The 25,325-nt window shown below is 55.0% G+C and overlaps 8 protein-coding genes across 8 annotated transcripts; 5 read left to right on the forward strand and 3 right to left on the reverse strand.

Annotated features, from left to right (window-relative positions):
* Window positions 1-1,856: 1,856 nt before the first annotated feature.
* Window positions 1,857-4,192, forward strand: BDZ83DRAFT_169273 (dTDP-glucose 4,6-dehydratase). Its single transcript, XM_060501454.1, has 5 exons — window positions 1,857-1,984; window positions 2,049-2,296; window positions 2,361-2,496; window positions 2,552-3,087; window positions 3,143-4,192. Exons 2-5 carry the CDS (start codon window positions 2,260-2,262, stop codon window positions 3,709-3,711), a joined length of 1,278 nt encoding a protein of 425 aa, XP_060368024.1. The 5' UTR covers window positions 1,857-1,984; window positions 2,049-2,259; the 3' UTR covers window positions 3,712-4,192.
* A 2,852-nt stretch (window positions 4,193-7,044) lies between these two features.
* Window positions 7,045-7,888, forward strand: BDZ83DRAFT_169414 (uncharacterized protein). Its single transcript, XM_060501456.1, has one exon. The coding sequence runs from the start codon at window positions 7,123-7,125 to the stop codon at window positions 7,774-7,776; it is 654 nt and encodes a 217-aa protein (XP_060368025.1). The 5' UTR covers window positions 7,045-7,122; the 3' UTR covers window positions 7,777-7,888.
* A 112-nt stretch (window positions 7,889-8,000) lies between these two features.
* Window positions 8,001-9,504, forward strand: BDZ83DRAFT_749513 (methyltransferase; the record flags this gene model as incomplete). Its single annotated transcript, XM_060513776.1, has 2 exons — window positions 8,001-8,368; window positions 8,481-9,504. 2 exons carry the CDS (start codon window positions 8,001-8,003, stop codon window positions 9,502-9,504), a joined length of 1,392 nt encoding a protein of 463 aa, XP_060368026.1.
* An 815-nt stretch (window positions 9,505-10,319) lies between these two features.
* BDZ83DRAFT_571376 (Pep3/Vps18/deep orange family protein) lies at window positions 10,320-13,348 on the forward strand (the record flags this gene model as incomplete). Its single annotated transcript, XM_060504402.1, has 3 exons — window positions 10,320-10,539; window positions 10,620-13,203; window positions 13,264-13,348. 3 exons carry the CDS (start codon window positions 10,320-10,322, stop codon window positions 13,346-13,348), a joined length of 2,889 nt encoding a protein of 962 aa, XP_060368027.1.
* Window positions 13,349-13,426: 78 nt separating this feature from the next.
* BDZ83DRAFT_169433 (V-type ATPase) lies at window positions 13,427-14,621 on the reverse strand. Its single transcript, XM_060501457.1, has 4 exons — window positions 14,466-14,621; window positions 14,376-14,388; window positions 13,940-14,258; window positions 13,427-13,795 (listed from the first exon to the last, which is right to left on the reverse strand). The coding sequence occupies exons 1-4, from the start codon at window positions 14,498-14,500 to the stop codon at window positions 13,647-13,649; spliced, it is 516 nt and encodes a 171-aa protein (XP_060368028.1). The 5' UTR covers window positions 14,501-14,621; the 3' UTR covers window positions 13,427-13,646.
* Window positions 14,622-17,893: 3,272 nt separating this feature from the next.
* BDZ83DRAFT_169515 (eukaryotic aspartyl protease) lies at window positions 17,894-19,971 on the forward strand. Its single transcript, XM_060501458.1, has 2 exons — window positions 17,894-18,467; window positions 18,517-19,971. The coding sequence occupies exons 1-2, from the start codon at window positions 18,276-18,278 to the stop codon at window positions 19,726-19,728; spliced, it is 1,404 nt and encodes a 467-aa protein (XP_060368029.1). The 5' UTR covers window positions 17,894-18,275; the 3' UTR covers window positions 19,729-19,971.
* A 967-nt stretch (window positions 19,972-20,938) lies between these two features.
* BDZ83DRAFT_536517 (AIG2-like family protein) lies at window positions 20,939-21,535 on the reverse strand (the record flags this gene model as incomplete). Its single annotated transcript, XM_060503364.1, has 1 exon — window positions 20,939-21,535. A coding segment is annotated over one exon (597 nt), but the record flags the coding sequence as incomplete, so codon positions are not given.
* A 739-nt stretch (window positions 21,536-22,274) lies between these two features.
* Window positions 22,275-24,085, reverse strand: BDZ83DRAFT_571314 (uncharacterized protein; the record flags this gene model as incomplete). The annotated part of the gene is made up of 3 exons (XM_060504397.1): window positions 22,275-22,461; window positions 22,534-23,728; window positions 23,800-24,085. The coding sequence occupies 3 exons, from the start codon at window positions 24,083-24,085 to the stop codon at window positions 22,275-22,277; spliced, it is 1,668 nt and encodes a 555-aa protein (XP_060368031.1).
* Window positions 24,086-25,325: the final 1,240 nt, after the last annotated feature.

Consider the following 25,325-nt stretch of genomic DNA (forward strand, 5'->3'; position numbering starts at 1 on the left):
TCCATTGGGAAGTCTCGTTTAGATTGGGGTTGCATCTGTCAAGTTGCTGCACGGCATCTCATGAAAAGAGCGGCTCCGGACGGGTATGGATTGGGGAATTGGAGGGAAAGGTGCTGGGAAGGGAAGCAGAGGGAAAGGGTCTGGGTACCGAGAAAGTACCTGTCGCCATGGACGTCAGAAAGCAAATACGTACCGTTACTTGTCCGGTTCAACTAGCTGCCAATTGGCTCTCAAGTCTTGATGCCTTTCTGTACGTCTCTCATCATCACATGATCCATCAACCACAGCGAGCATATTACGTAAGGTACCTCTCCCGGTGGTCGATACTCGAAATCGCCCACTCCGACAAAACGCCGTTCAAAATACAAGCTTTTGCCGGCCGGGTATTCGCGAACTGCAGACAAAAGTGCGCCGTGTGCGTGCTGCCGGGAAACTGGAGCTGTATTTTATTTTTGGGACATCGCGAGGGGCCGCGGCGGGAGAGCCTGAGAGAGTTGTCGTGGACGCAGCCTGTGCCTGGATGCCATGCCAGGGTTCCCTTGGAAAGTCCCCGGTTCGCACTAATTACACAGATGCTCGAGGAAAAAGCAAGCACATATACCTCGCTGTTCACATAGGACCTAGGCTGCTGCAATCGTCAGTGGCAGTGGCTGACGTCTAATACTGAGGGAGTTGAGAGCGATATGAGAGATTGAGGGTACAGATGCAAAGTACAGATACTTTGGAAACACAGGCAAGCGTCATGTTTCAAGATGTTGCTTCCCGGCCAAGGCCCTCTTGGTGTCCACCCCCACCATCCACCTCTCAGTTTCGCTCTTCCGTACCGCACTACGGATGTCACCACTATTATTTGCGATCCCATTCTCATCGCACTTGTTTGTCCTGCACTTGTCTTGTACCTAAGTACGGCCAGGTTGTTCCTTTCCCAGCAGTTGCCGCAGCTGCTGCTCCGAGGGCAGCAGACCAGCAGCCATCCACTTTCTCCCACACCGGGCTAGATCGTCATCCATGAGATTGTTCCCCAAAACATCAGCCAAGCACCCACACTCAATTGGAGCGACGACTGTGGCTGCAGTCGTAATCGCAAGGAAGCCACATCCGCTGCTAACGAAAATCTGAGTGAGAGAGGAAACCCAGCCAGGCAATAAGCTGACCTGCCTTCATGTCCCGCTATACTCTATACATGATCCAAGCTACTTCGGTTCCGCTGCGTACGAATAACCAGAAGCCCTCTCTCAAGTCTCTTAATCAGAGACGAACAGACGTCAAGAGACACGTTGCCAAGTACTCGCCGCAGCTCGGGCCGGTACTTGATTCTATCCTGGAGCTACGGATACCCGCCCTGTACCTGGTCGTCTATGCCCGTTCCCCAGTCGAGCTTACGCCAATCATCTCGGCCCTTGCTGATCTGCTGTCCACCGACCGCCTCAACTTGGGATGCCTCTTACAGCCTACGCACACCATCTCATTTGAACGCCTACGACGGTTCCATATGCACCTTGCCGAAGCTATCTGAACTCTAGCTGTCTCTGCCACAGACTCTTTTAAAGGTGGCAGGTATCCAGTTCTCGCCTTCCAAACCTCCGTGCCACTGCTCATCTCAGCCTACTGCATCCATCATCTCGTGAGACGGAACGACAAAGCGACTAACCACAAAAAAAACTTTGGGCCGACAGAACTCCTTGAATTCTCTCTCTCCCTCATACCTGTCGCCGCCGTTCCTGCCCACTCACTTGCTCCTGCCAATATTTCTCACTACTAGTTACTACCACTACTTTTTTTCGCGCTGTCAATACGACTGATTCGCCATAGCCACTCCGCTTGGCTCTCACTAACGAACCATCCATCCTTCAACCACCGCGGACCACGTTCGGCCTCCCTTGCTTCAGTTGCGCGCGACTCGGGTTGGTGTGAGTGAGACAGAACAGGGCACAGATCGCCAATGGCCTCGATTTAGACGTGATAGGGATATCCCATATCTGAGGTAAGATTAATTGCCCGATATGAGTGTGTCTTGCGTGTGGGCATCCAGCTAAACTCACTTTTAGGGCCACATACTCTCTCCCTTGAAAGCCCAGCTGGCTTTCCCTACTTGTACTTCAACCTCGCACAAGCCTGACTCGCAATCGAACCCGAACCTTAAACTCTCTTCGAGCTCCCGACACCGACCAGTCCGCACGACTTTCCTCAACCTCTCTCACACGCACACAACTAAACGACAAGCCAATTTACAACAGAGATACCGTTCCGACCGTCGAAATGACTCAACTCAACGGCCAGAACCGGGCGCCGAGCAGTACGTTGAAAATCATCCTTATCAACCCTTATCACCATCCGTGGATGCTAACCCTCAATCCAAGCTTACAGCAATGGTCACGGCAAGTTCTTCCAGGATGGAGGTATATGGAAGGAGGCGCCCTTGCTCAAGGGCACCACCAAGTTTGAGCCTCTTCCCGATGTCAAGAACATCATGATCACCGGCGGCGCAGGCTTCATGTAAGTCGCGGTCTTGGCACCGCGGTTGGCCCGCAAGCTAACAAAATACCTCAAGCGCATGCTGGCTCGTCCGTCATCTCACTCTCACTTACCCCGACGCATACAACATCATCTCATTCGACAAGCTGGACTACTGCTCGTCACTGAACAACACTCGCGTTCTGAATGAGAAGTCAAACTTCACCTTTGTTCACGGCGACATCACCAACCCCACAGAAGTCCTCCACTGCCTGAAGCGCTACAACATTGACACCGTCTTCCACTTTGCCGCCCAGTCACACGTCGATCTGAGCTTCGGTAACTCATATGGATTCACTCACACCAACGTTTACGGCACCCACGTTCTGCTTGAGAGCGCCAAGAGCGTCAACATCAAGCGCTTCATTCACATCTCCACCGATGAGGTCTATGGCGAGGTGAACGATGACGATGACGACCTTCTCGAGACCAGCATCCTCGCACCCACGAACCCTTACGCTGCTTCCAAGGCTGCCGCCGAGATGCTTGTCCAGTCCTACCAGAAGAGCTTCAAGCTCCCCGTCATTATCGTGCGCAGTAACAACGTTTACGGACCGCACCAGTTCCCCGAGAGTATGTCATCAAAACACGTCCAGCCTCTTGCATCATAGCTAACCAACCCGCTCAGAAATTATCCCCAAGTTCAGTTGCTTGCTGAACAGAGGCCAGCCCGTCGTCCTCCACGGCGACGGAAGCCCCACCCGTCGCTACCTGTTTGCCGGCGACGCGGCTGATGCGTTTGATACCATCCTCCACAAGGGCCAGATGGGTCAAATCTACAATGTCGGATCCTACGACGAGATCTCCAACATTGATCTCTGTAGCCATCTCCTCAAGGAGATGAAGATCCCCTTCTCCACGACGGACGAGTTCAAAAAGTGGGTTAAGTACACACACGACCGTCCCTTCAACGACCACCGCTACGCCGTCGACGGCACCAAGCTGCGCCAGCTCGGCTGGGACCAAAAGACAAGCTTCGCCGACGGCCTTCGTATCACCGTTAACTGGTACCGCCAGTTCGGCGAGGAGTGGTGGGGTGATATCACCTCCGTCCTCACGCCTTTCCCTGTCGTCCAGGGACTGGATGTGTCTGCGGACCAGGAGCCCGTGGCCGACTCACCGCCTACCCCCGAGTCGAAGAAGAGAAAGGTGATTGATGGTGTCAATGGCACCAATGGCCACTCTGTCAGAGCATAGACCACACGCTCATCAGTGGTCGAGTGGTTGGGAGGGGGACGGAGGGGGAATGAATGAGAGACATGAAAATTGACACGAGGAAGGGTGTGTTCCTTCAATTGTTACGATGTAAATCCTTTAGAGACGTGCAACATGGTCTGGCGTATGGCCAAAGAAAGCTTGGCAAGTTTGCAGAACACAACACACAACACATTTTTCTGGCTCCGGTTTATGGCGGGGGCGTAAAAGGCACACAGTATGGCGGTTCAATCATAGAGAGAACATATGGTCGATGGTCGGCAAATGAAACCTTTTTCTAAAGTCAAGTTCATGTTTTGAGATTCATGTGTGATGCGTTCCCTTGATAGAAGCCTGTATGAGACTTCTTGATATTGTGCTTGTTGACGAATGATTTTCACCTGGGAAGAATAGAGGGCCAAGAAAAGACATGAAAGTGAGGAAGGGTATGTGCTATAGCTCAAGGAGCATGATCAAGCTGTTCATATTGTCTGGCTTGTGTGCAATTGAACACATATTCAATCCTTTGTCTTTTGCATGTCCCTTACGCAATGAAGCAGTGAATTCTCACAAGACCAGTAGAATGATACCAGGCTATCACGACGATCTAGACATGAAGTGAAATTGACTACCCTTCCCCTCTCTCGTGACAAGATGTGGGCCAAGGTGTAAGCGAGAGAGGGGAGCGGCGGTGGCATGCAGGTTCACACGTTTCGATGTTGGTCCTTGTTGGAGCGTGAACCATCTCTTTGGGTCTTCACTTGGGTACCGAGGCAAGGGGGAGCATTGGAACAACAGGAGCATATCGAGCTATCTATCTATGTCTGCTCTCATTCTGGATATTCAACCTCAATGGGATAAATAACGACTCACTCAAATATGGAAAAGGTTTGTACTGTTCAATCTGAGGAAGGCGGGCAGGTTTCCCACATGCGAGAACAAGGACAAAAGTGAGATCACGGGGCTGTGCCTCACGGAGACTTTTGATGACGAATCTGGCGACATTCAGCTGTGGGCAGTCATATTGCTTTTTTTCGGATTTCTTTTTACTCGTGATTCTTCCCATGAGGGGAGGGGATGAGGGGTTGGACCACGTGTTTTTCATTCCCTCTTTCTGACATGCAGATGCAGGAGGATTCGTTGCTGGGTTCATTTGATTGCTTTTTGGGTGTTCGAGACTCTAGCAAACCAGCCGACTGGCCCGATGAAACCCCGCCTCTTTTCATTCCATTTCCACATGTTTCTTGGTCATGATGTGCTAGTTTGTTCTTTCTTTCTCTCTCTGAGATCCTAGTGTCAATGCTAAATGGTCAATGGACCATCTGTATGGATAGATTGGTTGCTAGACGAGAGGGATAAGAGTCTCGACCCATACGGACGGTACTATTATTCCGCTTCTCTCCTCCTCTTGGAGGATGGTCAAGAGAATGCAAGGCAAGGTACGGTACCGCGCGAATGATCCGAGATGGATTTACACCCCTGGTCACCAACTTTCGTTGGTTCGGGATCGGACTTCTCGGAGGCGGAGGGATTCGAGCCGTTTCTCTTTGAACTTGGGGTCCCGGATACCTACCTTACTCTACGAGGTTTGTGTAACCTACCTAGATTGGCAGGATTGGTAATGCCGTGCAGCAGTAGCAGCTGCTTCTCCCCTTCTTGCGTTATTCCTGCTTGCTGCTGCTGCTGCTGATGCTGCCACCAGTGCATGTTGAAATAGCCACGAGCGAAAGACATCAGGCTCTTGTCCGTCTCCGGACCCCACCTTGTACGGGCTTCTTCAATCTTATCTTGGAACCCGATGGGTTGGCGGATCGAAGGTGGGAGCGGCCGTCACGTAATTAAAGGTACAGGAGGAGTAACGACTGAGGAGTTGCCCTCGTCATACGCCCATTGGCGTCCACGTTATCGCACAAGTTCGGACTTGGATGAAGGTTGGATAGCACGTTTTCCGTTTTCCGTTTTCCTGGTGATCAAATCCGTAGACAGGGATTGATACTCCGTGTTGACAAAGTGCTAGGCAATCGTCTTTGAGGCTTCAACTGCTTGGCCCCCCCCCCCCCTCTCTCTCTCTCTCTTCTCTCTTCTCCTCCCTTTGGGTTCCCATCCTCTTCCCCCTTGGACGTGCTTGAGCTTCTGGGTAAGGGCACATTAGGTGTGGGCGGGGGTCCCGGGGGGAGACGACCTGCCTCGATCCACAATCACCGGACCCATCCATCCCCGAGACCCGGGCCAACCAGAGTGGCAGAGAGAGGCCTGGGAGAGAGACAGAGCCCCCGAGGCGCGGTTGTGGACTTTGGGACTTGTGGTTCGGTGGGGTCTGAAAGGGAAAACCCAAGCCTCCAAGGTTCCAACGGCGGGGGGCCACGGAGAGGGGGGGGGGCTGTCCCTCATCCTTGGGCCTGGGAGTTCCTTGGGCCGTGGACGCACCGCCGCGATGGAGGGTTCTAAGTGAGTGCCTGTGCGTGGGTTTTCTTCTGACTTTTGAGCCCAGGCTTCCGTCCCATGCTGTTGGGAAAAGTATCGCAAGTGGGAGCCCCGAGTTGGGGTAAAGGACGCGCAGAAGGGTTTGGTGCGCCTTGCCTACCAATGACGAGGGGAAGTACCTTCGTATCGTACTCTCAGAGGTTAAGAGATGAAGAGATGGCATTCTGTACTCCGTATGTAGGCAGTGGAGGGTATGTTGCAGCTTGCCTGCAGCCTCCATCTACTACCTTGGGTGCTTAGGTGCAGTAAGGTGCTGATTGCCTGTACCGCAGGGTTCCGGGTTCGTATCAGTCTTCCTTCCTAGACTTTGTTCTAGATGAGCGAGGCAGATGGTTCATCATGATTTTGTCGAATCCTCGAGCATAGCAGGCAGCCTTATTTATCCAATCTGTGAGCCGCCGGGAATCTTTAGTTGGTTGGAATTGCAGCCTCACACAGTAGATGCCCAGGGCAGTGTTTCTTCACAACAACAATGTGTACCCTGATGCAGCACACTGACCTTGCATATCCAGCGTGCCAATGCAGAGAGCTTGGTGGCTCGAATGCGCGAATGAGATTTCATTTCTTTCGCGTCCTGCATACTTAGACAGTACTCTGTAGGCATAGAAGCGTACTAGAATTGGAGCAAGAGGTCCAGACGCAACGAAATGATACCTCGAGCCCGCACCACCCACCTCTGGGTCCCTTAAGATGCCGTTTTAACGACATGGCCTTCGTCCACTCCCGCAGCTACTGTGCAGTAAGGTATCCAAGCTCGTGTCCCCGTATTAGTCTCTAAGCCAGTCGGACTCTTGGAATAAGAGACTCTCCGTAGTAGGTTCCATTGGTAGAGCAACGATCTCCACGGCAGCTCCCACGGTTTCTGCCGCTCTGTCTGTCTACCGGTAACAGGTCCAACGATGCGAGACAGACAGTCTACGGTGTACAGTAATGTATTGTATGTATGAATATGAATGTATGCCCGTTGGTACTTCAGCAGTGAAGAAAACCCTTGATCGTTTGCCCCGTCGGTTCCCACCTACCCCCTCGTCCGTCGTCCCTCGTCGTCCCGGTCCCATCGCCAGCGTCCTTGCGAGATCCCGGCACCTGTCAGGATTTCTGCACAGGATTAGAGCAATGCACTGGCCAAGGGCACCCGCACTAGGACGTCCTCCCCGGAGCAGCCATTCCCTTTCAGTGTTAATCCTACCCGACTGGCAAGTCACGTCGTCGCCTGATTATCCTCAAAACGAACGTCCTTTCCACTACTTCGTGCCCCCCCAAGCCTACCTCAAGCCATCGCCGCTCATAGTCCCGTCCTCCCGCGTCTTCCCCTTCGAGAGAACCCCTTCTTTCAACCTTCTCCCGCTTTGCCGCACTCGGTCTCGTACCATCTTTTCTCTTTTGTTCCTCCTTCTCAAGTCTACACCAGGGAATAAAACACACTTTCCACCATCTGCCCGAGCAATCGCAATCGCGACCACCGATCGGCCGACCGATAGCATCCGGATTTGGCACCAAACTCGCCAGTCCTCTATTTCCGTCCCTTGGGGTTTCCGCGAGAACCCACTCCGTCGCCCCCCTTTACTGGCCCTTTACTGGTAACCTAATCAACCTCGACGAGAACGACAAAACCCATTCTCCTTTTCTACTCGCAGCCGCCAAACAAAATCAACAACCTCCCCTTCCCCGGCATCCCGTCACGGGTCATGACATGACGTTCCGGGGCCGCCGACTAGGAACAGAAAGACCGCGATAGGGACCCCTTCGATCTCAGACCCTCCCCGGGTGGCACAGACGGACGGGACGGGTCTCGGCCGCCGCCGCCCATGGCCAGGAAGCGGCGCACCAAGAAGCGCAACAAGGGAACCAGCACGCGACCAGACCCCGCGCAGGGCGCCGAATCCAGCATGTCCACCACCGACGAGCTCGCCTCCCACTCGAGCGACGGCCTGTCGAGCGGCATGCGCGACACCGGGAGCGCCGCCACCGAGATGACGAGCGTCATGGGCAGCACCGACGACGGTTCGCAGGCCGGTCTCGAGGCCGACGAGGAGTGGAATTCGCAAGAGGAGGAGGGCATGGAGGTTGACGACGACGATAATTTTTCTGTGTTTGCGCCGAGTCACTACCCTCGACCAAGCGAGTCGCATCGTACCGAGATGCCCTACATGACGTCGCCGAACCACCAAGATATGTGAGTAGTTTTCTGGAATCTGTGCTGTTTTTTTTTGTTCCTGGTTCACACCCGCGCAGAGAGCGCCGAGTGACGACGGTGTAGACGTAGGCTGACTAGGAGTTTAATCCAGGTCGTCAACGAGGTCATTTATGGAGCGAGAGTTGGATTACCAATGGGATAACGGTCGTCGATACTGCGGATCCCACTACCACCTACCAAACGACGAGTGGGAAATGTGCCGCATGAGCTTAATCCACAGAGTCTACCTCCACGTTTTCGACGGCAAGCTGAGCACGGTACCGATGGAGAACCCACAGAGGATACTGGACGTCGGCACGGGCATTGGCGAGTGGGCGATAGGCATGGCGGACGAGTTCCCCAACTGCGAGGTCATCGGCACAGACATTTCCGCCATAGCGCCCACGTCAATACCCATGAACTGCTTCTTCGAAGTCGACGACGCCGAGCTCGAGTGGGAGCGCGAGCTCAACTCGTTCGACCTGGTGCACTTCCGCCACATGATGGGCGCGTTCCTCGACTGGAACTTCATCTACAAGGAGGCCTTCAAGGTTATCCGCCCCGGCGGCTGGATCGAGCTGCTGGACTGGGACGACCAGCAAGGGTTCAAGAAATTCCTCTCAGAGTTCCCTCCCACCTCCGAGATCCACGAGCTGTCGAGAGACCTGACGCAGGCGGGCGTCAAGGCCGGGCGGGCGAGGGGCGTCGCGCACATGAACCCGAAGCTGCTGACGGACGCCGGCTTCACGGATATCAAGCTGACGGAGCACACGATACCTATTAATCTCGAGTCGAGCGAGGGCAAGCTGTGGCTGATTGCCTGCATCGACGGCTTAGAGGCCGAGTGCCTGCGGCCGCTTACAAAGTACATGGGGTGGGACCCTGACCACGTCAAGACGGCCTGCCACAACGTCGCCAGGGAGATGGCGCGCCTGGCGAGAGATCCGATCAAGTCGCATGGTCTCATCGTCAAGGCGCGCGTGTTGGTGGGCAGGAAGCCGACGACTGCGGTCACGCCGCCGAGAGTGTACCCGATTTTTAACGACGACGCTGATGAGACGGACGATACCGCACGAGAGGATGCTTGCAGCAGACACCATGATGATGATGAGTCCGCCGTCGAGACGGCCGTCTGAGTTGTCGAATGACCTACTTACCTTCACCTTTTTGGTGAGGCGAGTGCAATAATTTCCGCTCTATCCGGGCGACGAACAGCCCGGGTCTAACTAAACAAGAGCAAACCATTTTACCTTCATGTTCACTTGCATATATCGCAACTTCCACAACCGGCAGAAGAGGGCGGCCGGTCATATTTAAAAGCGATCAACAAACTTGCATAGCTCCTACTTATTTACCTTATCTTCTATGGAAACCGGACGGGGTCGAGAAAAAGTATCTTGCCTTTAAGAGCGATCAAATGAGGATACTACTTGTATCAAAATGGCGGATGGGAGATTCGAGGAGGACTCGAAGTGCACCATTGTGCAGGTCAAGGGGGTTGAAAGATATCCTAGCTACTAGGCAGATCAAGGATAGTCATCGAGAGAAAGATGAAAATAGACGAAGCTCTCCATTTGATGCAATATGCTTGGCTGTGTGGCGAAACGAAGAAATTCCAGTGAAGATTCCGCAGAGGTGCCGAATGACCTGAGGTGATGGAATTATCACTTTACCAATAAGGTACCTTGAGCTTGAGGCATCTGAGAGCTCGGTGCTTCGAGAGTACGTACCGCCCTAGCTCCGTTCCCAGGTTGCAGTGGGGGGACCGGCCGAGCTCCCTGCCTATGTCATCCGTCCTCCATTCAACAGCGACCACACACATAATCACCAGCCTCCAACGAGCCGTCCACTTTGCGCAACCGCAGCTGGCGCACTCACCAACGCTCGAAGCGAAACCACGATCCCCAGCGACGATGCCTGTATGACCTCGACGTAGCTTTCCCCTCGAATCATGGCTTTGAACCCCACCGACGGCTTCGTCGCCGCCGGCAACGGGGTGCTCGACCTGGACGACGCCGCGCTGCCCATGTTCATCGTCGAGCGAGTCCAGCTGCAGTTCTCCATCGCGGCCGACTTTGTCGCCGCCCAGGTCGCGAACAATGTTTTAGTTTTGGCCTTGTCCAACGGACGTATCTTGCGCATCGATCTTAATAGGCCCGAGGACATTGATGGTGCGTTTACAGTCGTCGACAAAATGACGGTGCCTTGCTACACACGAGTAATGGGTTGCTAACCATGAGACTATTCACAGACATTGACCTCCCCAAGAAACCGGCAGAAATCGGCGTCATCCGCCGCATGTTTCTCGATCCGACCGCCTCCCACCTTCTCGTCTGTACGGCGCTCGGTGAGAACTACTACCTCCACTCCCAACACAAACACCCGCGCGCCCTGGCCCGTCTGCGAGGCGTCTCCATCGAGAGCGTTGCCTGGAACCCCTCGCTACCTACGGCCTCGACCCGCGAGATCCTACTCGGCGCCGCCGACGGCAACATCTACGAGGCCTCCATCGAGACCACCTCGGAGTTTTACAAGAAGGACATCAAGCTCAAGAACCTGCACAAGCTCCCGGATGGACCGATCACGGGACTCTGGGCCGACACCTTGCCGAAACGGCCAGACATGCGACGGGTCATGATTGCGACGCAGAGCCGGCTGTTTCACCTGGCTGGCAAGGTCGGCAGCGGCCACGACAGCGGAGGCTCGGTGTACACGAAGCTGTTTGAGTCGGAGCAGCCCGTCATCCATGAGCTGTCGCGCTCCTCGGCCGCCGCGACGTCTGCGCTCGTCGTCTCGCCGGACCCTCCCGACCAGAACCCGTACGAGGACGAGGCGCACGAACGGGCCTATGCGTGGCTGTCTGCGCAGGGCATCTTCCACGGGCAGCTCGCCTCGAGCGCCGAGGGCAAAAAGATATTCAATGAATCGAGCATGCTTCCGCGGGACAAGATTGGTTCGTCGTCTGACGGACCGGGAAGCAAGCGTAAAGCCACGGCGGATTACGTCGAGGCGATCGCGCTGACGCAGTGGCACATTGTCAGCCTGATTGGAGGCCGCGTGGTCGCCACGAATCGCCTGACCGGAGAGGTGGTCTATGACCAGATCGTGTTGGACCCGGGGCAGAAGGCTGTGAGCTTGTCTGTGGATCTGCAGAAGAACACATTCTGGATGTTCACTGGGCAGGAAATCTTCGAGGTCGTCGTCCGGGACGAAGATCGCAATATCTGGCAAATCATGCTGAAGCTGCAACAGTTCGACTCTGCGCTGCAGCATGCCAAGACGCCCGCGCAACGGGAGACGGTGGCGACCTCGTATGGCGACCACCTTGTCGCGAAGCGGCAGTATATGGAGGCTGCATCGGTGTACGGACGCAGCAATAAGCCATTTGAAGAGGTGGCTCTTACGTTTATCGACAACAACGAGCCGGACGCTCTGAGGAAGTATCTATTGGCGAAGCTGAGCACGTCAAAGAAGGCGGCAGTCATGCAAAGGATTATGATTGCGAGTTGGCTGGTGGAGATCTTCATGGCGAGGCTCAACTCGCTAGACGACACTATCATCACGCAAGCCGAGCTGGCGGACGGACTCAACCCGGCGCAGTCGAAAGAGCAGCTCCACGCTGTCCAGGGCGAGTTCCAGGATTTTGTCAACAAGTACAAGTCTGACCTCGACCGGCGGACGGTGTACGACGTTATCAGCAGCCATGGCCGTGAGCAAGAGTTGTTGCACTTTGCCAACGCCGTTAACGACTATAACTACGTCCTTTCGTACTGGGTTCAGCGCGAGAGGTGGCCCGAGGTGCTGACGGTGCTGAAGAAGCAGACGGATCCCGAGGTTTTCTACCGGTACAGCACTGTGCTTATGACGCACGTTGCTTCGGACCTGGTTGAGATTCTCATGCGCCATTCCGACTTGAAGCCTCGCAAGCTGATTCCCGCGCTGCTGGAGTATAACCGCAACTTTGAGGGCACCCCCCAGCAGAACCAGGCTGTCCGGTATTTTCAGTATGTCATCAACCAGCTCAACTCCAAGGACTCGGCAGTGCACAATACTCTCGTTTCGATATATGCTCAGACCTCCAAAGACGAAGCTGGCCTGTTGTCGTATCTGGAATCGCAGGGAGAGGAGCCGAATTACGACCCCGATTTTGCCCTTCGCCTGTGCATCCAGCACCACCGCACGCTGTCTTGCGTCCACATCTACACCAGCATGGGCCAGTACCTGCAAGCCGTCGACCTGGCGCTCTCGCACAACGAGGTTGAGCTGGCGTCTGTGATTGCCGACCGGCCCATGTCCAACCCGCCTCTGCGGAAGAAGCTCTGGCTCGCCGTCGCGCGCAAGGTCATTTCGCAGTCCAACGGCATCAAGACGGCCATTGACTTTTTGAAGCGGTGCGACTTGCTAAAGATTGAGGATCTCATTCCCTTTTTCCCGGATTTCGTTGTCATTGACGACTTCAAGGAGGAGATTTGCACGGCGCTCGAGGACTACGGGCGCAACATTGACTCGTTGAAGAAGGAGATGGACGAGTCGTCGCAGACGGCGACGAATATCAAGGTGGACATCGCCGCCTTGGATCATCGATACGCCATTGTCGAGCCCGGGGAGAAGTGCTACGTCTGTGGGCTGCCGTTGCTGAGCAGGCAGTTTTTCGTCTTTCCCTGCCAGCACTCGTTCCACTCGGATTGTCTGGGAAAGAGGGTGCTGGAGCAGGCTGGGGTTGGCACGAGCAAGAGGATCCGCGAGCTCCAGGTGCAGATTAGTAAGGGGCTGGTGAATGGTGCCAAGAGGGAGGCTATGATTATGGAGTTGGACTCGTTGGTGGCATCGGCATGGTGAGTTGACACCTTTTTGCTAATCGTGGAGACGGACGTAAGCTAACACACGTGTCGCAGTATTCTTTGCAGCGAGTTTGCCATTAAGAGGATTAATGAGCCATTTGTGACGCCACAGGATAACCTCAATGAATGGAGGATTTAAAGGGGGTTGTGTGGTGGCCTCCATGGTTTAGACGTACGCAGTCTACCTTATCTTTGTACATGATAGCAAAAACAAGAACCTTGCATGAGCAAGCGTTGCTTTAATGGCTGCAATACCCGGCGTTTTCAAATTCAAGAGTTTATTCAGAGCATATCCCAGATTATCGTTGGAAACTATTGATTATGCTTGTATGGTGAACCAGTATCTCGATTATTTACAATGATGTCAGGGCATTGAAAATTGAACTGGTTTGTGTTGGAGAGGGACGTGTGCTAGAGGGACATGGAGACGGGGGCTCTTAGGAGCCTGAGCAGTCGGTGACTTGCGTTTGCGAAGTCGAGAGCAGGAGGATGGAGACGATGAGGCCGTAGAGGCCTAGGACCTCTGCGAAGATGAGGATTAGGACCATGCCTGTGTATAGACGCGGTTGCTGGTTCGTTGCTCTGACTATTGGATGGGGTGTCAGTTCACTCTGGTCTATTCTCGTGCCCTTTCTCTGTCTCTCGACCGCAGGCCGTACGTAGTTTATTGACGGCAGAGAGTAAGCAACACAACGGTGGGGGGAAGGACGAGAAGGAAATGAACAGTTACCTCCAGCATCACCGACAATCCCGATAGCAAACCCCGCCGCGAGCCCACACAAGCCGACACTGATCCCCGCGGCGAACTGCAAGAAGCTCGTGTGCAGGGCCTGCTTCTCGGCGAGGCGGTTCGCGATGATGACGGCGGCGACGAGGCCGTAGATGCTGAGGATCTGGGCCATGATGGCGCAGAGGGTGTTTTGCATGAGGCGGTCGGGGCGGAGGATGCCCGCGGAGAAGATTGCGGCGGAGGATTTGGCGGTGCCGTAGGAGGAGCCGAGGACTGTGAAGACTATGGCGGATATGCAGCCCATTGCGCCGAAGAAGGACTTGTCATTGATGGTTAGAGGAGGAGATGGGATTAGATAGTGGGATATGGAAGGGAAGAGGGGGGGGGGGGGAAGGGACTTGGGGAGCAGGTTTCAAGGGTGGGGGGAGTGGCTTACGGAGTATGATGGACTTGGAGGATGAGGCGTGTTAGTTACGAGTATCGCGGGATTTGGCATGTTAGGAGGGGAAGATGAGGCTTTCCGTACCAGCGGTCCAGGTTCGCAAAGACGATTTCATCCATTCTGGTGACAGTAGTGGCGGGCGATGTGAGGATGGATTGTATTAGACTTTTGTGTTGATTTAAGCTTTTTCGATATTCCAGAGACCTCCAGATCTGATGAGATGATGGGTAGTTTCACGGGGAGGACGCATGGCAACGCATTACGAGTTATATATCATATGCGTTGGTTGCATCAGAAAGGCCTACTACTTTCTTGTCATACCACACGCATACATGCATAGCTCCTCGAAGCGACTTGGTTGCCTAAAATGCAGAATCAGGCTTGAAGGGTACCTGTTTTGTGGTTATGTCTTCGTTTTCTTTCGTTGAACCATTGACGATTCGCGGTGGCTTGTCACGACCGGGATAATTCCGCTCCGATCTTATGTTTTGTGCATACATGTGCTGCGCCGGGCTAGAGAGAGCCCTACGCGTGGTACAAATGCTGACTGCCTTACGCATACCTCAAGGCTATACGTACATTCAGCTGTTATGATGTACCAATGGAAAGACCTTCTGCGAACGAGCTGACTGGAAGGATGCGATGGCCGCGAACGCTCATGATTGGTTCGTGGTGGCGACGGGCAAGATGAGGTGAACCGGAGCGGCGCGGCCGGCGCCGGGGAGGGATCCACTCACCCGGCCGGTGTCAGGAATCCGGATTCGGGTCGCTTCACGTGATGATACATGTGACTTTGGGGGATGCTGCGCACGGTCCAAGGGGAAGGGGGGAACACCGTCGCAGAAATGCTTCTTTTTGGGGGATCTTCAACTCATGATTCGCCGTCGAGACGAATTGGCTGGCAACCCCCGTTCGGGAGGAAACGAAAAAAAGAGTGCGGGCGAGTCAGGGGGGAATCTTGCGCGCCAGATGTGCCAGATAGATGGGTGCGAACTTTGAGGAACGACGGTCGCCTCTATTGATCTGCACGAAGAGCGGTCCCGTCAGGCGGGTTTGGAGAGTCCTGACACAGTGACACTTTTGGAGTCTAATACCCCCATGGTATCCTTCTTTTTCTGTGTCCCGGGTGACCTTATTTACGGATACCATTCTTATTTTTACTCGGCCCGCGGACGAGAGAAAAGCGGACATGCTCACCCTACAAAATCCACTTCTCGTACGAATCATCAGAAATTCAAATACGACGAGCTGGAGAGGCCGACGGACCCGTGGTGGCCTCGTCATCCCTACTTTTTGGTCTCTTGGAGTTCCTGGACGTCTACCTACCTTTTGCAGTAGCGCCGGGACTTGGTGCTCTTGGCCCGGACGCTGGTCGCGCGCCACATCCCGGGCCATCGGATCTCGGCATCGGTATGGGAGTGGGGGAAGAAAGGGAAGCGTTTGGACGAAGCGGCGAAGCGCGTGGGTTGGATGACGGGCACTTCCTTTTTAGCTCTTTTTTTTCTCTTTCCCTTTGAATTCCCGTTCCCGCCATTGCCCTATTTCCCCGTCATGGAAGTCTGTCTGATTGACGACGATTTGACCCTAAGGCAAGGCAAGGCAAGGCTCGATGGACGGGCTCATCCGGATTCCCGGAGTGGCGATGAACGCACCTATGCAATCGGGTCTGTCGGCCAGCTAAAGTGAACTTTGTGAAGCAGATGATTCCTCACCGCGTTGCGCGTTGCGCAATCCATGAGCGAGCATGCGCGGGTGATGCTACGATCTCCGACGTCAAGAGACGCAAGCAGGAGATCTTCTCCAATGACTGATGCGGCTCTGGCGGCACCGTGTTGCCGGTGCTAGCACTTCTTTCTGTATCGTGAGACCTGGGTGAAGGGTAAAGGTGTGAAGGAGGTGTAGGCGTCGAGTATCACCAATTTTAGAGGTAACAAGTTCTTTCTTGTGTCTTGCTGCGTTCGTCGTCTTACCCCATGCTGGCTCGGACCGAGAGGATGTCTGGTTTTATCTGGGAACCGCAACAGTGAACACCTCCTCGGCTGGCCTCGAGTCGCAAGTCATATCCGTAGGTTGGTGTGGCCAGCGAGGGCGCCTGGCTGACCAGAGCGTTTGTGAGAAGCCTAGAAGGTAGGTAGGTAGGTACTCCGTGAGTCCGTAGCGATGTTGGTTCCAACGTGTCTGATATTCCGCTAGCTGAGACAGAAAAGGGTTCGCTGTTGGTCGGGGGTTACATTGATGCTCGCGTTTCACATGCAGCCATTTTTACCCCTGCCCAGCTGCTGCAACGCAACCGCACGACCACACGACCGCAACCCGCAACCCGCACCGCCCTCTTTTTTGCGCAGCCGTTGTGCGCTCTTCCTTCTTCGAGTACTCAGAGTGCAAGTGTGACTCTGCACCCGTACTCCGTAGACTGGGAGAGAGAGAGAGGGAATGTGGGAGCAAGGGGGGCTGGGTTGTCTTTCCTTACAGGCTACGGACCTACGGCTACCGGCCCACGCAAACTGCGGAAAAAAAAGGGCAGAGCACCGCAAAATAAAGGGGACGGGATGCTTAGAAGGGCAAGCTGCAAGCACGGCCACGCGTCTTTTTCGACTCCGCCTGACATGGCTCTCATCACTCGCTAGCCTCCCTTCCCTTTCCCTTCCCGTTCCCAGTGGCAGTGGTGACTGGTGCGTGAGAGTGAGAGTCTGTGATACTTGTGATACCTGTGATTCCAATACCCCCAACCCTTGTCGTTGAGAAGGTTTGACCCGGGGTCGTCCCGGGCTGGCATGGAGACCGACCGTTCGGCCTTCCCCTTTCTTGTCCAACCATCTTGCACCAATTCGCTGCTCCGTCCGTCGACATCCCTTCCTTCTCCCCTTCTAAGCCTCCCGCTGTAAGCGTGACCAAGTGGTCTCTCTCCACGGAGTATGCTGTGAGTCTCTCTCTCTGAGTATCTTCTCGAGGAGCAACTCGCTACTCCCGGCCTCGTCCAAACACGCTCAACCCCGGACCCTGTCCGCAACCCCCCCGTCAACCCGTCCAGTGCCCCGCCGAGCATGACGACGAAGTCAAGTCTGCGACTGGGTGAGACCTTTTGGACGAGACTGTGGCGCTTGGCAGTGTCAGTTCCCGCCTTGCCCATGGCCCGCGCTGCTGCTGTTTCTATTCCAAGAACAGAGGGGGACCAGAATTTTGACTTTTGGTACAAAGAAAGACTTGCATCTCATCTTTTGGCCTGCTTTCCTCGTCCAACCGCACTTTTTGGCCCTGCTTCTGCTCTTTTGGCTTCCTCTGTGCTTCCATTGCATTGGACTATTCTGCTCGTGCTTTGCTCTCTACTGCAACTTACTCATCCAAGACCACCACCTACGCGAGTTGGTAACTACTAGACACTTCGAGTCTACTTTCACTTTTCTTAAATCCTCCGGATCGCCGGATTTTCCCACTCACTACGTTTACGCGTTGCGCCGAAAGCAAAAAAGAGAGAAGCAAGAAAAGGCCATTGCTTTCGCCTTCCCGTCTCTCTAGTCTGGTTTGGTGGTCCGGTGCCAGCTCACCACTCCCGCCGCCCCCAACTCGTCTTCATCAGCAACGCAAGCTCCGCCACCATCACGGGTGACGAATCCTCTCCCCACCGTGCCGTATACCGAGCCCACTCCCCCCCGCGAGTAGTCGCCTTCACCGAACTCCGGGAATTCGCAACCGACTATTTTTTTCTCATCCTTCTAGTTTCCTTCTCTACCGTCCGTGTTGCGCCATCAATGACTTCATAGCACGACGCCATTCTCTTATATCTACATCCTTCGGCACCCTTGTCTTGGCGGCCGGTCGACACTCGAAGCTCGGATACCGATCTAATTCAAAGTCGTATAACTTGCCATACACACACAATCACACAGACTCAAGATGAAGTCAACAACATTAATAGCCCTCGCGGCTTCACTACTACCCACGGAAGGACTTGTGCTCAGGAAGAGCGAGAGCAGCGCACCAAGAGTGGTTGGGTTGGATCTGCACCGCGCGACGATACCGTACACACGCAACAAGAGGGATATGTTGAGGAAGAGAGGTTCAGTGCAAGCGACTTTGGACAACTTGGTAGGTCTATAACTGACGCCTTTTCGGTACCATTTCTAACACCTCCAAGGAAACTTTGTATTTTGTCAACGGCTCTCTCGGAACACCGGCACAGCCTATGCGGCTTCACCTCGACACCGGAAGTAGTGATCTCTGGGTCAACACAGCAAGTTCGGCTCTCTGCAAGGGTCAAGGCACGCCATGCTCCGTGTCCGGTACCTACTCGGCCAACGATTCGTCAACCTACAACTACGTCGGAAGCTGGTTCAACATTAGTTATGTCGACGGCTCGGGAGCGACTGGAGATTACGTGACGGATAAGTTCACCATTGGCGGATCTACTTTGACCGACTTCCAGTTCGGTGTCGGCTACACGAGTTCATCGGCGCAAGGCATCCTAGGAGTCGGATACAAGGTCAACGAAGTGCAGGTTGGGCGTGCCGGTTTGGCTTCCTACGACAACCTGCCCGCCAAGATGGTCTCTCAGGGCCTCATCCAATCCAGCGCCTTCAGCTTATGGTTGAACGACCTGGACGCGAGCCAGGGAAACATTCTTTTCGGCGGAGTCGACACGGAGCGTTTCGAAGGCGAGCTCAAGACCGTACCCATCCAGAAGGAGTCTGGCAGCTACGCCGAGTTCCTCATCACCCTGACAAAGGTAACACTCGGCTCAAAGACGTTGGACGAAAACATGGCCCTGGCCGTCCTTCTCGACTCGGGCTCCAGTCTCACGTACCTCCCCGACGACATGACCACGACAATCTACTCCATGGTGGGCGCCGTCTACCAGCAAGAAGAGGGCGTCGCCTTCATCCCCTGCTCCACGGCCAACTCGGGCTCCAACATGACTTTCACCTTCTCGGGCCAGCCCATCACGGTACCCATCGACGAGCTGGTGCTCGACCTCGTCGCCATCACCGGCAAGCGCACGTCATTCTCCAACGGCGTCGAGGCCTGCCTCTTTGGCATCGCGCCCGCCGGTGATGGCACAAACGTCCTGGGCGACACGTTCCTGCGCTCGGCGTACGTGGTCTACGACATTGACAACAACGAGGTCTCGTTGGCGCAGACCAAGTTCAACGCCACGAGCACGAATGTTCTTGAGATTGGCAAGGGCAGTAGCGCCGTGCCATCTGCCGTCGCCGTCGCGAGTCCCGTGTCCGCCACGGACGGTATCGTCCGCGGAGGGAAGAACGCCGCGCCGTCGTTGGCGCCATTGGCGGCGTCCATCTTTGCGGGATCTGTTGCCTTTGCGACTGGGTTCTCGCTCTACCTTTTCTAAACAACCAAAAACCAACAAACACACCGCATTCTGTTGGAATGGGTTTAGGGGAGCTTAATGTTTCAAACGGTCGATTTCTTTTTGGCATCTTCATAGCATTGCATTGCGAGGGCGTTTTTGGGTTCCTCATGTTTTACACAAGATTTTCAAGAATTATGGCTGATGTATCTGCATCGAGCAAGGCGTTATTTTGGGTGTGCATTCACAAGACAGCACTCATTCCTCTTTGGAGGAGGTTGAAGGAGAAAGAGATGAGTAGGATACGAAAGAGACGGTCGAACAGCCTGAAGCTGTTTGAGTAGAGCGATAACCTACAAAGAGATACCTAGAGCCAGACCCATCAGTCATAGTTTTGGCTGATTCACACAGAAGATTCTACATCTGTTTTTTTCCATCACATTCCGTGAACAATTCTCACGGCGTGATCCCGTCTGTAATTGATGCAGTTCAGCCGCTCCAACCAGTCGCACCAATCGAATCCGTTCCATGGACTGTGCACCAACCACGTGCTCCATCCCTCTTCATCTGATGTCTCTCACTCTCACTCTCTCTCCCTGTGTGTCTCGCTTGGGTTCTAAAAAAAGAAGTTCTTTACACCACGGAATACCGACTGTCCGGTTTCCAACCGCTGCTGTAGGCCCTGTAGGCCTGTACGCACCGCTCCTGGCCTGGCCTCTGACACAGAACGGGGACAATAGTACTCATCACACGCTTTTTGGGGAGAAGCTTGAAAAGGGGGCAGGCAATCCCCGTTTCCCGATTGGGCTTTGCCAAGGCGTTTCTTGACTATGCCAAGAGGTTTTGGAGTGTTTCCTGAGGTTTCTTTTGCGACGGAATTATGCGGTTGGTCTCTTTTTTCTTTCAGTCTCTTACGATTGCCCCTTTGTAAGGTACTGAGGTATGACGAGAATGGCAGGCGATTTTGAGAGAAGGGAGGAGGGATCACTCGATTCGGATTGTCTAATTCTGAGAACGACGATGGGTAGGGATCTGTTTGTAGTAAGGGGATCGGAATGGTCTGGATGGTTTGTTGACATTGTGTGGTATCGTGAGTTTTGGCTGTGTCTGAACGTTGCCTTGGGGTCAGGTCGTGGGGGAAGCGCCGCCGAACTCAGGAAACGGATTCAAGCAATACTCAAGAAATTTCAAGAAACGGGTCCTGAATAGTCTTGCTCCGTACCGCGCTGCCCCCCTCTCCCGCTTCCTCTTCCGAAGCAGCGGCCGGGATGTAATTCCGGATGACCTCATCAACATACCCCCGTGGCAACCCAAACCTCTCCGTCGCCTCGTCGACGCCGCGGTTCATCCGGTCGACGTACTCGGCCCACGGCGTCGAGGGTTCGGTCCTCTCGGTGTCGACGTAGACGAGTGCCGTGACGTTGCTGCCCGGTGTGAGGTTGGTGGTGGCGGCGGCGGTGCCGTCAGAGGTGAGATTCACGATGCTGACGGTAAGATCCTGTTTTTGGTAGGCGTGGGGCACGCCTTCGCATCTGTCGAGGGTGGCTTCGTCTTGGGGCGGGAGGGCGTAGAGGACGCCGTAGACGCCTGGAGCTGCGGAAGGCGGAGCCGAGGGTGGAGGCGGCGCGGAAGCTGAGGCCGGGTCCGTGGTCGGTGCGGCGGCGGCGTCGGCATCGGCGAGGCACGCAGGGTTTACGGGGCCATTGGGAACGACGTTGGCGTAGCGGCGGGCGTTTATGATGAATGTGTGGTCTGGGAGGTGGGCTAGGCCGAGGGGTTTAGAGGCGGGGCAGCGGAGTGACATTTGGGTTGGGGAGAGGTTGGAGCCGTAGGCGAAGTAGAGGCGAGGGGGGTCCGATGAGGCCATATTGTTCGTCGGCTGTGACTAAAATGGTGTGCGAGATGTTATGGTTGTGAGGTTGGCGGGGGTACGGTCTCTCTGGCAGGTGAGTTTGAGGGTTCACCGGTAATTTTTGGCTGCCGAGTATCGTATCTTTCTTTTCTCTTCTCTTCTCCTATTCTGTTCCGCCACATGAGGCAATTGGTGATAGAGTGCGAATTGGTATCGATTCAGATGTTGTAAGTGGGAGGTGACGAGCGTCCTCAATTTATGGTGAGATGGCTGAGACTTAGGCAGCTAACACGCCACAGGTCGATGCTCGATGGTCTCAGATGCAGATGCGGGGCGGGGAAAGAGGGCACTGGAGAATTCGACCTGCCTACCTTCATGTAAGCCATCGCACTGGTCTTTTCTTTTGAGGAAATCTTCTCATTTCCATCGTTGCCTGCAATCGCAGTCCTTGATCCTCATTTCAGAGACTTGTTTCTATTCTGAGTTTCGGGTTCGGAAATTGCTACACTTGGACATACCTCTACGGAGTATTGGGAGAGTACCTAAATTGGCTCACCCGGGCCGAGAGTGGGACCGGAGGCACGGCACGGCACGGCACGGTGTTAGCGGCATAAGTGCCTCACATCTTCATTAATTAAGCATTATCTACTAGTATGTATCCGTACATCACTCATAGAGCCTCCTCTCTCATTGTCATGCATAATGTCGTCAACGTCAGCAAGGAGAGTCCTTTAACCTACGACGAAGCAATGATCTCGGCAGCCTGCTCGGCGAGGGCATACACTGCGGCCTGGATGTGAGCCGTGATGATTGTCGGGAACACGGAAGCGTCGACAACACGAAGGTTGCTGACGCCCTTGACGCGCAGATCGCTGTCGACGACTTTTCCCATGGCGCATGTGCCCATAGGGTGATACGTGCCACTGGAAGACGAAATTGTCAGTTTCGAGGGCTGGGAAATATAGCACATCAAAAAGGTTAGGTACTTCACTTACATGACGGAAGCACGGATGCGCTCCTCAATCTCCTCGTCCGTCGACTCAAGCGTAAACGCCTTCAGGCCGTCCGCCGGCGCCTCAGCCTCGACGATCCCCTGGCTCAGGGGCGACTCGCCGCCAATCATCATACGCGTCATCCGGCGGATCGAGTCGCGCCACACGAACCGGTCAACCTCGGAAGCGAAGAAGTTGGGGTCGATGAGCGGAGCCTCACTTGGGTCCGCAGAGGCGAGCGTCACGGAGCCGCGGCTCGTGGGGTGGAGGCCGACATTGGCGGTCGTGAGGTAGGTGCTGTTGGAAGGGAGCGCCGGGTTCGTGTTGACGTAGAGCACAAACCCTTCCATGAGGGTGCGCTCGTTCTTGAGGAGCGGGTGCGTCGCCCGGTCGGGTGCGGTGCCTTCTTCTTTGGTGATGGCGGCGATGAGGCCGTCCTGGTCTTCTACACTAAAGGAGGCGACAAAGTTGTTGGGCTGGCCGAGGCCGTACTGCGGTTGAAAGAAGAGGGTGTTGCCTGAGTCGACGGTCGCGTTGCGGTACTGAGGGGAGAGGCGCCAGTTGTAGGTGAAGAAGGCGTGGTCGGCAAAGTTCTTGCCGACCTCGGGCGCGTCGAGCTTGGTTTCGATGCCGTGCTTGGCGAGTTCGTCGGACGGGCCGATGCCGGATAGCATCAGGAGCTGCGGCGTGCGGTAGGCGCCAGCGGCGGCGATGACCTCCTTGCCGAGGATCTCCGTGCCGTTGGCGAGGCGGACGCCGGTTGCGACAAGGGTACCGGTGCTTGAGCTGTTGTCGCTGCGGAGGAGGATCTTCTCGACCAGCGTTTCCGTCATGACGGTGACGCCGTCGAGGGGGTAGTACTCCGAGGCGATCTGGCGGACGCCGTTGCGGCGGTTCTCTGCGATCTCGCCAAAGCCGAGGTTCTGGCCGGCGTTGGCGTCCAGACCCGGGAGGGCCTTGACGCCGACGGACTCGTACGATGCGTAAACGGCATCTTTCAGGGGGTAGACGCGGCCCGTGACTGAGGGCACCTCGACCTTGAGGGGTCCGTCGTACCCGTGCTCATCGGCGTTGACGTCGGTCCAGTACGCCTCGGAACGCTTGAAGAACGGCAGCTGGCTCTCGTAGCTCCAACGGGAGTCGTTGGCCAGTTCGGCCCACTCCTCGTAGTCCACGCGGGCACCACGCATCCATCCACCTGAATAATGGGGTCAACAATTTTGGACGCACATCACACCACAGAGTACCAGATATGGAGAGATGACTTACATGTGTTGATGAGAGAGCCACCGCCAAGACCCTTCCCGGCAGCGCTCTGAATGGTGCGGCCGTTGAGCTGAGATTGCGGCGTGGAGTAGTAGTTCCAGTCAAAGTCGCCCGCGATCAGGTTGGTCGAGTTGACGTAGAGAATGTCCGTTCGGCCAGCAGCGCTGGAACCGGCCTCGATGACGAGGATCTTGGCCGTGTTGTTAAGCGCTAACAGCCGGCTCGAGACGACGGAGCCGGCGAGGCCGCCGCCGACTACGATGTAGTCCCAGACGTCGGTTGGTAGCATGATTTCCTGATTCGTGTGTCGTTATGCAGGGCAGCGGCACGTAAAACAAGATTCGACGCAAAAATTCTGGAAAGGAAGAACTTGGCGCAAGTGTGATTGATGCTGCAGATCGGGAACCGTGAGGCTGGGACTGCAGAGTGTGTGACGAGCCGTTGCAGAATGCAATGCAGAGAGAATCGGGCGTAGTATAAGGAGAAAGGGAGAGAACCTCACACACTCAAACCGGACAGACGCCGCAGCCGCTTCTTTTTAAGAGCAGATGCATCGAGAGATATCACGCACACATCGCCCGTCAGCATCGTCCTCCGAGGCTCCGTTCTGCGGCCGTTGCGGAGACTATTGCCATGTGGAACTCGGCGCAATTTTGGATATTTCGATATCGCAAGAAAAAAAGGCCAGGGCCAGAAGGTGGCTCGGGTACGGCGGGTGAGCGACGTCGACAGATCAAGAGGTTCTTCCCCCATTGCCCTCCCGTTGAAGGGGGCCACCAATATTCCTCCTCCACGGGGAACCTTTCCGGGCCAAGCTCTGTCGTTATCCTCTGACCAGGTTCCTGACTAGTTGACAGAGGCCTCTGAGTGGGCTCATGAATCGATTGAGTGGTGTTGGATGTTCAAGGATCCGGAGTTGTGGGGTTTCTTTCGGACTAGGTTACCGAATGCAGAGACCACTTGTTCTGCGGTCCGTCATCCCCTGTTCCCTACGACGCGGTCCGCGGATAGGGTTATTGTGGTGATAGGACTTGGCTGGTCGATCGTCGTAAACTGAGTTTACGATATGCAACGGGTCTACGGAGTACTGCAACTCTATGGAAGCCATAAGCGTCTGCTGACTTCGTCAGCAGACGGACAGAACTGACGTCGATTATGCTTATTCTTCTCCAAACATAGTCTCGATGGTTTGAGATAACTCGACATGTCTGTCTTCTTCACCTGGATTAGCGCGGCTCCATAGCACTTTTGGAGCGGGCCCTATTTCAACATCCCAGCTTCATGCAGAGTGCAAGCACAGGAAGTCCGAGAGACTCTCGATCTCTGTATCGCAAAATCGTATCACCATGTGGGAATTTTCGCGCCCCATTTACATGGTAGACCTCTTGCGTTATCATGAATTTGTGATATCTCATCATCGCCACGCGGGATCCCAGTGCGCCCGCCTCCCGCATGGCCCATCGGCTGGTGAGCCATGACCATAACCTGGGTTGGTTTCGGGGGTGCCCAAGACGAGGCCTGTTGGACGC

This window comes from Colletotrichum acutatum (assembly GCF_030867785.1).
Source record: "Colletotrichum acutatum strain CBS 112980 chromosome Unknown BDZ83scaffold_20, whole genome shotgun sequence".
NCBI classification, from domain to species: domain Eukaryota; kingdom Fungi; phylum Ascomycota; class Sordariomycetes; order Glomerellales; family Glomerellaceae; genus Colletotrichum; species Colletotrichum acutatum.

Bases quoted from the DNA above. Each gene is read 5' to 3' on its own strand.
- BDZ83DRAFT_169515 (XM_060501458.1), top strand. From the start codon at position 18,276: ATGAAGTCAACAACATTAATAGCCCTCGCGGCTTCACTACTACCCACG. The intron at 18,468-18,516 runs GTAGGTCTATAA...AACACCTCCAAG, and splicing joins AAGCGACTTTGGACAACTTG to GAAACTTTGTATTTTGTCAA.
- BDZ83DRAFT_169273 (XM_060501454.1), top strand. From the start codon at position 2,260: ATGACTCAACTCAACGGCCAGAACCGGGCGCCGAGCA. The intron at 2,297-2,360 runs GTACGTTGAAAA...CCTCAATCCAAG, and splicing joins CCAGAACCGGGCGCCGAGCA to CTTACAGCAATGGTCACGGC. The intron at 3,088-3,142 runs GTATGTCATCAA...CAACCCGCTCAG, and splicing joins ACCGCACCAGTTCCCCGAGA to AAATTATCCCCAAGTTCAGT.
- BDZ83DRAFT_169433 (XM_060501457.1), bottom strand. From the start codon at position 14,500: ATGGATGAAATCGTCTTTGCGAACCTGGACCGCTG. The intron at 13,796-13,939 runs GTAACTGTTCAT...CCCATCCAATAG, and splicing joins GATTGTCGGTGATGCTGGAG to TCAGAGCAACGAACCAGCAA.
- BDZ83DRAFT_169414 (XM_060501456.1), top strand. From the start codon at position 7,123: ATGTATTGTATGTATGAATATGAATGTATGCCCGTTGGTACTTCAGCA.